A 9,869-nucleotide genomic window follows, 5' to 3' on the forward strand; every position below is an offset into this window, starting at 1 on the left:
CTATCCTCATCCATTCTCACCACTTTTCCATACCAGCGCAATTGTCTCTCTTGCATACCACAACTGATGTTTCTTAGGTTCAACTTTTCTCATATACACACACACACACACACACACACACACACACACACACACACACACACATACACATATATAGATAGATAGATAGATAGATACATTTTACATGTGCAATTTTTTTCCTCCCTCCACTCTGTGTTAGCATGACTTAGACCAATATATTATTGGGGCATTGTTTTACTGCTGGATGTCTTCCTTCGTGTTACTAATCTATTTTGTTCTGTGTTTAGGTGACTTCCTTAACTGAAGAAAGAGAAAAATTATATTCGGAGCAGCATGAGGCTGAATCTAAAATGCACAGTTTACGCAGACAATTAGGTAAAGCTATTTTATTTTTGTATTTTAATTTATTTTATTTTTTAATCAAGAAGGTGCTCATGACTTTTTACAAGGTTTCTGAGGCTGATGGGAGGGAGAAAGAAAGCTATCCTCAAACCAGAAGTCTGACCCAAATGCTTGTAACAGAGTGGAATCTGCTAAAGGAACTGAAGATGTCAGGTGACTGTGTTAAACTGGGCAACAGGTGAAATCTACCATCCAAGTAAGCCATAACTAGATTTGAACTTGGAATACAAAGAACTGAAACAAATACCACAAGGCATCTTGGTATGATGTTCTTATAGTTCCACTGATCCACCATCTTGTATTGGGACAGTTGTTTTTTTTCTCAACCTCTAAAGACTGTGAGGCAAAGTTGACCTTGGCAGGATTTGAACTCAGACAGAATGCTTCATGATATTTACTCCAACTCTCTGCATTCTGACTCAGTAATGACTCTGTCAATTCCCTTAACCCTTTAGCATTCAGATTATTCTGTGAAATGTAATGCTTATTTATTCACATTGTTTTGAATTATGTGTTATTTTGTAGCTTTAAGATTCCAATGATGTGACTTTATTTTTAGAATGACACTGTAGGATAGGTGTGAGAGGCTGGACCTGGCTAGTTTGAACATAGAACAGGTAGAATGTTTTGGCCAGATATGGCCAGTTTAAGTGCTAAAGGATCAAATCTGTTTTTATTAGAAGTTAATTAGTTATTCATATCTGTATTTCATATTTGTGTCATGGTTTGAAACCTGTTTTTTTTCCCCCCTAATTAGAGGAGGCTGAAAGTCAGAACCAGTGTGTTAGTATATCTTCCTCTGACCTCCAGTCAGAAATCAATAAATTGAGAGCCGATTATGAAGAGCTTACCAAAAGGCATGAAACCCAAATCCGAGACAATGCACAACTAAGTCGGTAAGTAGAGGGCAACTAGTGATAAACTCTACATTTTTGCTTGCACTTAAATCTGAACATAACATTCTTTCTTCCTTTTTACGATGAGGTACCCAAAAGAAACTGGAATTTTGCAATATTATTTTATTCACTTTTATATGTTTACACTTTTATCGCCTTCAAAGTATTCTCCATTTGAAACAATGCATTGGTCCAGGTGTGTTTTCCACTATTCCAAGCTGTGCTGGAACTCTTGCGAAGTGATACCCTTTAATGCCTTCATTGTTTTATTTCTTCACCTCTTCCACATCTGAAAATTCCCTAGCACCAGCTTTCATTACCAGTGATGACCTTTGAAAAGAGGTCTGAATCAACTTCCAACTGTTCTTTCAATTCACAACACACATTCAGTCGTGACTGCTTTTGATCTTCTGTGAGCAAACGAGGTACAAATTTTGCTGCAACTCTTTTCATTCGCAATTTCTTGCTCAAAATTCATTGGCTCCAGGACACACCAGTCATATCAACAAGTTCATCAATTGTTCAGTGATGGTCCTCCAAGACCAGTTCATGAATTTTCATGACGTTTTCATTCGTTCAGGAGGTTGATGGTCGTCCTGAAGAAGGTTGGTCTTTAAGCGACAAGTGACCATTCCTAATGCATGGAAACCCTTGTAAACTTGTTTTGCTCATGGCAGCATCTTTATAAGCTGTTTGAAGCATGACAACTGTTTTGGCTGCCGTTTTCGTCAGCAGAAAACTGAATTTCACGGCAGCATGCTGTTCCTTCATTTCAGCCATTGCAAAAATTGACAAACAGGAGAGAAGCATTGCAGAACAAAGACAAATCATGTGGCAGTAGGAGTACACCTGATGCCGCTGGTCGGCAGATTGATACCTGAAGGTTGCATCAAGTAGCTTCTAGCAGCAGAAGCCTGAACTACAACAGGCTTGTCTCATAGATAACATTTCCAGTTACTTTTGGGTACCCCCTCATAACGTCTATTTAATTATCAAACTGTGAACAAGAGCTGCAACTGGCTGAGTTCTTCTTTAGTCTCAGGTCAGACCTCACCCAGCACATCTTTCATCAAAGACATTCCCTCTCTTTTAGGGATAATATATTGATAACATTATTTAATATAACCTTTATTTTTTTAAATGATAGGGGTTGATTTTAGCACACTTTGGTTATTTCTAGCAGGTGGAATGACTATATGCTCCCATTCTGGTTTTTGCTGCTTGAGCTGTTATAATCAGCCAATTGATCATATGATGTGACTAGCATTGTATTGTGTCCAAGACAAAATATATAACTAACCATAATCTTGTCTACTTAGCTGTAAATACATACCATATTGAAATAGCTCATGTAATATTGTATAACGAAAACAAATGTTGTTTTAGTTTGTGTTCAAATCCTTTCATATGTGAAAACCTGTGATAGACGAATGGATTGTATTTTGTCACCAGCAACTGTCTTTCAATGTGAAAACTTACATATGCTTCATCACTCACAGGGTATCTTTTAGATGTAAACAGGAAACCTGTGCAAATTTGGTTTCGTAAATAATGTCACCCCAACAAATACTGCTTCATCCCTAATTCACCAGTCCTCTAGATTTTTACTAATTTTTATAATGAGTTTATTGTATATAGTGGTCAGGTGCAATACAACTTATCCGAAAAGAGTAAAAGAGGCGACAGAAAATAGCAGTGTGTCAAGTAAAGAAAGATGGTAATAATAGCCCAAGTACCTGTACATTAGACAGGTAAAATGCAAGAAAGCACAAAAGTGAACTGTAAAAGAGCCATAAAAGGGAAAGTATGTCTAGGCACATCAGGATTTTTATGAAGCATAGAAGTTTTAAGTAATAGTGTCCTTCAACCATCACAATTTATTACATGCTTTGACGATTTTGAGAGTGAAGAAAGGAGTGAGTTAAATAGCTAATAGTACTATGGTTTATTTTGTTTGTCTTGAATTATTGATGTTTTGTTATATTTTGTATTTGATTTATTGTTTTTAGGTTTCTTGAGGAAAAGGAAAACAAAATCATGGATTTGGAGACTACTGTTGGTGATCTTAAAGAAGAATCGAGTAATAAAGCCCAACTGTTAGAAAATATTCAGAGTGATAAGGCTGCCCTTAGTCGAGCCTTAACACAAAACAAAGACCTTAAACAACAGTTGGCAGAACTTCAGAATGGATTTGTGAAAATGGTTAGTTTTGATTTTTCTTTCTTTTAATTTTTCCATTTTACATTCATTGTATCTTGTATTTCTTAACGCTTTTAAATTAAGATGTTTAATCTGTTTTTAGGATTAAGATTTTATGTAACAAATAAGCTTTGTTAAAGAATTGTAATTATTGTTAAGTCTGTTGCAAAATAATTTTGTTAAAGAATTAAGTTAGCTCATCTGAAACTAAAAAAAATAAAGAGAAAAACCAAGCTTAAAAGTGAGCAGTAAATAAAATGAAAAAGCCCATTAAATATGAGATGAGTAAGAACAAGTTGAAAATGTATGTAAAATAGCCACCTTGTCTTCAGTATAAGACTTTCTTTTGGAGAAGAAAAAAATTATATGAGCTTCATATTTTTTGATTATATGACCATCTTACAAAGAGAGGTGAAAGAGAATCAAGTTGCTGCTGACATAATTATTAATTTGACAATATGTAATTTAATATCTTCAAAAAAAAAAAATAATAATAATAAATAAATAAGAAAGGAAATCATAGTTATATCAAGTCAGTATCTAACTAAATTAACAAAACCAGGGTCCAAGGGTAATATTCTCAGTTGGCATCAGCTAATTAATTTAAGAACATGTGAATACATTTGTATGCCAAGGGAGAGATATTTCAGATAGTCTTTCTTCAGAAGAAACATTAGAACTCTCCATGACATACAAATTTATGAAATGTATTATTGATTAGATTATACATGTGAAGAATAATAAAAGAGGATGATTTTAGAAATATTTTTCTCAGAAAAACTGTTTCCTACAAAGAATATTTGCTGTTCTTTTTATATTTTGGATTCATGTTTTGTTAAATCGGATAAGGTGTCAGATACTTGGAACTACTATTATTGAATTTGTTTCTTTCTACAGAGTAATGACAGTATGGAACTAATGACCAAATTACAATCTGAAGAACACAGAGCTCATGAATTAGCTGATCGATTGGCACAACAAGAGGACGAACTGAAGGATATGAGAGAATTGGTTAGTTGTTTCTTCCTTAACTGTTTTGGGGATTTATTGTTAGTGGCAACTGTTACTGGCGAGGAAAGGTGGGGGGGAGGGTTATTTCTCTTACTCTCCCTTGTTTCCTCATCAATGAGGGTCAACTGAAAGTCCATAGGCTAGTTAAGATATTCATGGAATGTAACCAAATGAGGTTTATTTTTCAACATAGTCCCCCTTGCAGTCCACACACTTCTTTCATCTGTGTTGCAGTGCTTGGATCCCATTCGTGGAGAAGCTTTCATCTTGTTGGTAAAAAAAGTCAACAGTAGATATGATATCGTCATCACTGTTATACTGGTTCCTAGTCAAGTGTTTTTTCATGTTGGACAACAGACAATGGTCAGATGGGGAAGAATGGGGAGGGTGGTCAATCAGTTCAAAGCCACAGTCATGTACAACAGCCATTGAAACCAAGGACTTGTGTGTTGGAGCAATTTCCTGATGAAACAAAACCCCGTTTCCCAGCTTTTCTGGGTGTTTGGTCTTGGTTGCCTTTTGTAACTGTCTTAGCAAGCTGGTATACATTGCCTTTTGCATCCAAAAAAAACGAGACCATCACCTACCCTGCAGATGAAACAACTTTGGCCTTCTTTGGAGCAGATGAGGAGGGCTGTTTCCACTTCATGTTTCTAGTTCAAAGTGATAAAGCTAACACTCATCCTGGGTTGGGAAATGTTCAAGGAAACCAGTTGGATCTACTTGAAACAATGTCAGATTTTCCTGTGATGTGATTAGCTTGGTACACTTTTGAACAAGTGTCAGAAGATGTGGCACCCACTGAACAAAAACTTACATCATGCCAAGTTCATTTTACAAAATATTCTCAACTATCTTACAGGATATGCTAACAGCATTGGTTATTTGATTTATAGTCAATTGCCTGTCATCCATCACCATATGGTGAACACGATCATGTTTTTCTTGATGGTGGCAGTTGCAGGATGTCCAGATCATGGGTTATTTTCAAGACTCTTCCTTTCCCTTTTAAATTCAGCTACCCACTTTTGCACTGTTGATAAAGTTGGAGTGTCATCCCCTAGTGTAGCAATCATATCAGCATGAATGTCCTTGTGGGGGCTAAACCCTTTTTCTACTAGTACTTGATAACAACATGATATCAAAGTTTGTCCATTTTGAAGAGAAGTCACTACTAGTTACTTTCGATATCTTTTTGAAAAGTCAGATCTCAGTTTACCTGGAAAGAAACAATGTAGTTATTAAGATATGAAATTAATGCATGCAAGATTTCACATCTTTAGCATCACTCTTTCATAGTCAGCCCATGAACTTTTTAGCTCACCCTTGTAGAATAATTGTACACTCTCTTTTCTATTTTCCTTCAGTTATAGTGACCACTTTAGACTTATAGCCTTGCAAGTTATAAAGCAATCTTTACTAGTGCCATGAAAAAAAAGCACCTAGTACACTCTGTAAAGTGGTTGGTGTTAGAGTATCCAACTGTAGAAACCATACCAAAGTAGACGTTAATGCAAGATGCAGTCCTCTGTCAAACCAGCCAACCCATGGAAGCTGGACTTAAAATGAAGATGCTGATGGAGAAAGGCTTGATCGTCATATAAGTTCCTCTAAATTATAAATATATGACCATGTGTTTGCTCAAAAGAATCAATGTTTACCTTTCTTAAATTGTGAAGGAGTCAGATGGTCTTATAGAAATAGTTCTCACCAAACAGAGAGAAAGTTATATCTCATTTTGTTAAAAACTATTCAAGGGGATCTAAGCACTGAACATCATAGTTCTTAAGAGACATTTATATTCATCTGTTTGTGTATTTCTAGGAACTGCTGGATGTTTCATCATTGTATGTCTTCTTTCCATAGGTTGAGTAGATTGTTACAGTCCAAGTCATTTTTTGTAAGAGTGTTGCTCTCATTGGTGTTTGTACATATCATTTGGCTTGGTATCTACACCCAGATGCCCTTCTTTTACCAACCACTTTACAAAATGTACTGGATGTATTTTTTCCATGGTACCAACACTAGAAAGGGCTGAATAGTTCTCAGCAAGACAAAACTAAAGGCACCTCACATCTTTATGCTTCCTCTGCTCATTTCTCACCTACTTTACAGTGTATGTTGGCTATATTTTTTTCATAGCACCAGCACTGGAGAAGTTGTCTTGCTCATCAATCTTTTAAATAGGTTTTCTTTTACTTCTGATTAATTTTGCTTATGATTTTAAATCTCAAGGGTTTGCTTTCATTTACTCTTAGCCTGACACAATTATGAAAATTGTGTACATAAGCTGATTTCTTTAAAATATACAGGGGTTGGACAAAATAATGGAAACCCCTTAAAATTTCAAACAAATGTATTTTAATATGGGGTAGGACCACCTTTGGCAGTAGTCACAGCTTGAATTCTATGAGGTATGGACTCATACAAAGTTTGAATTGTTTTCAAACGAATTTCTGTCCATTCTTCAGCTAAAACAGTCTCCAGTTCTTATAGTGATGATGGTGAAGGATATCAACTCCTTACTTGTTTTTCTAAAATGCACCATAAATGTTCAATAATATTGAGATCTGGGGACTGTGGTGGCCTGATATGTTCAACTTCACTAGAATATTTCTTGTGCCATTCAACAACTTTCCCTGTGTGAATTGGTGCATTATCATCCTGAAAGATTGCATTTCCCTCCAGAAACAGTTCTGCAACCATAGGATGAATTTGATCAGATGAAATGCATGAATAGTCTTGACCATTAATTCTGGCATATAAAAAGCACTCACTACATTCTCGGAGTGGTTGGCGTTAGGAAGGGCATCCAGCTGTAGAAACTCTGCCAAATCAGATTGGAGTCTGGTGTAGCCATCCGCTTCACCAGTCCTCAGTCAAATCGTCCAACCCATGCTAGCATGGAAAGTGGACGTTAAATGATGATGATGAATTCTATTAATACTCGGCCAGTGGTCGGAAATAAGGTAAAGGATGACTCGTCCAAGAAAATAACATTCTTCCACTGCTCTAGGGATCAATTCTGTAGGTTTTTACTCCACTGTAAACGCTTTGCAACGTTTGTGTTTGAAAGTAGTGGTTTTCTGATTGCAGCCCTCCTGTGAAATCTGGCTTTGTGCAGCTCCCAGCAAACAGTTTTTGTGGAAACTGGCTTTCCGAGGTGGTCATTATGCTCTGCAGTAATTTTGGGAGCTGTACTTTTGTGATCCTTTCTAACAATTCACGTAAGAGTCCGACAGTCCCTATCTGAAAGTTTTGGTTTTCTTCCGGAGTTTTGTTTCAACGAGGAGGTTTTTCCCTCTTTCTCAAAGGCTGTCTTTACTTTTGAAACAATACTTCTTGATACACCAAACATTTCGGCTGTTTTCATTATGCTAGCACCTGCCATATGAGCACCAACAATTTGACCTCTTTGAAAGTCCAATAGATCTGTCATTTTAATGAATTTTAATTACCTTTTTCTGATGATATCCGAAAAGAAACAGCAATTTTAGCAAACATATTGAGCAACATTAATAATAAATCAAAAAACTTAAAAATAAACAAGCTTTTGACGGTTTTATAGATATTTCAAAATTATCATGCTATGATGATAGGTGTTTCCATTATTTTGTCCAACCCCTGTATTTTGTGCAGTGAAATCTTAGCATTAGCACTGCACCACTTGTCTGATAAAACAATTTTCTCTCTCTCACATACAAACACAAAGGAAACTAAATTGTTTTATCTATTCAAGTATGAGTTGTAGTTGATGATAATGTTTGATGGTTTGCTTTCCCTGTTTGTTCAAAGAATGCATGCTAATAACGTATATTATGTTTTTATAAACATCTTTATAAAAACAAAAGCTAAGATACATGTATTTCTTTATTGTTAGCTTGCTTCACGGGATCTAAAACTGGATGAGATCCAAAAGTGTGCTGACAATTTGCAGAGAGAGACTTATCAGCAGGAGCAAATCCAGGACCGACTGCGCCATTATGAAGCCCAAGCACAGTTAGTAGAAACACTGCAGAGAGAACTGTCTGCCTCCCAGGTTTATAAATTTTTTATTTTTTTGTTTTAAATTTCAGTATAATTACTCTGGCAGAGTAAGAAAATGTAATTTCAATTACATTAATGGACCTAGTAACATTGGTTTCAAACATTTTCATTACTTTGATGGATTTTGAAATGTTAATGTGATATCTTTATCTAAGCAGTTGAATGCTCATTTATTTATTTATTTATTTCTAGGATATGATGAATGCTCTTACAACACAGAATTCTGAGTTGAGGAATATGCTTGTAAAGTCACGTGATAACAAAGATATTTATGATGATTCAAAGGATGAGAAGAGTGACACTATTGTTAGTAAATTTTACTTCAAGCTTTGATTTCTACTTTCATTATCTGTTGTAATTAATTGTTTCTTGCAATATAAAGTATAATGACTGGGTGTTTGTGTTTAATTACTGACCATGTAAGATTTCACCTTATGACAATCATTGCATTGTATCTCTGAACAAAGTATCTGTAATTATTCCAGATGGTATCAAAACAAGTTGCACTTCCTATTTTATGGTTCAGTAATTAGTTGTGAGAAAGGGCATCCTGCTGTTAAAACAATTGTTCAAATAAATAAACCCTCCCAAATTTGTGTCTCCCATAACAATTTATCTTGAGTTTTATAACAATGCATATAGTTATTTAAGATTGGAGTGTATATTGTTACTTTCCCATTTCTTTGAAATGTCTTTGATGAGAATGACAAATCAACCAGAACTCAGTACCTTCTTTGGCCACCGCTTGTCATTCATGTTCTGTAGATGATTAAACAGTAGTTTTCTCAATGTAACAGCTCCTTAGAGGTCCTTCTCATGGCCATTGAACATCAGTGTGGTCACTCATCCTGTTAGAAACTTTAACCCTTTCGTTACTATATTTCTGACCAAATAATGAGTTTCAATTAAATTCTAAAATAATCATGAATTTAGACTAGTCTCATTAAACACCTGTAACTTTTTTATTTATCAACATATTAATGTGATATTTGAAACATAATTAAGAAAGGGTTCTTAATCAATTCTATTGCATAATTTTTGTCTGAAAGTTCTCCACGTACTGGGGTACTGCTAGTGTCTCTCACATGTAAATATTGGTTCAGCTTCACGAATCGTACTCGTTCATAATACTGGAAATATATTCATCGCCAAAAGGTTCCTGATCGCTCCAGTAATTTGTTATTCTGGGTAACTAATACCCATAATAATATTTATGGCAAAAAATGCCCGTATTTCATCTACAGTTGCAGGAAACCACAAGCTATCTCTTTTTTCCGGTTTGTTTACATTCTG

General features: G+C 35.4%; 1 protein-coding gene across 1 annotated transcript in view; it reads left to right on the top strand.

Moving 5' to 3' along the window:
• The window catches only part of LOC106870395 (golgin subfamily A member 2), a 72,185-nt gene that overhangs the window by 52,640 nt on the left and 9,676 nt on the right, over window positions 1-9,869 (top strand). The window contains exons 14-19 of the mRNA XM_014916442.2: window positions 309-396; window positions 1,181-1,319; window positions 3,329-3,521; window positions 4,416-4,529; window positions 8,410-8,568; window positions 8,769-8,882. Of these exons, the coding sequence (XP_014771928.1) occupies window positions 309-396; window positions 1,181-1,319; window positions 3,329-3,521; window positions 4,416-4,529; window positions 8,410-8,568; window positions 8,769-8,882 (807 nt within the window). The remainder of the gene's footprint in view (window positions 1-308; window positions 397-1,180; window positions 1,320-3,328; window positions 3,522-4,415; window positions 4,530-8,409; window positions 8,569-8,768; window positions 8,883-9,869) is intronic.

The sequence above is a fragment of the Octopus bimaculoides genome, chromosome 2 (genome assembly GCF_001194135.2).
Source record: "Octopus bimaculoides isolate UCB-OBI-ISO-001 chromosome 2, ASM119413v2, whole genome shotgun sequence".
Taxonomy (NCBI): Eukaryota; Metazoa; Mollusca; class Cephalopoda; order Octopoda; family Octopodidae; genus Octopus; species Octopus bimaculoides.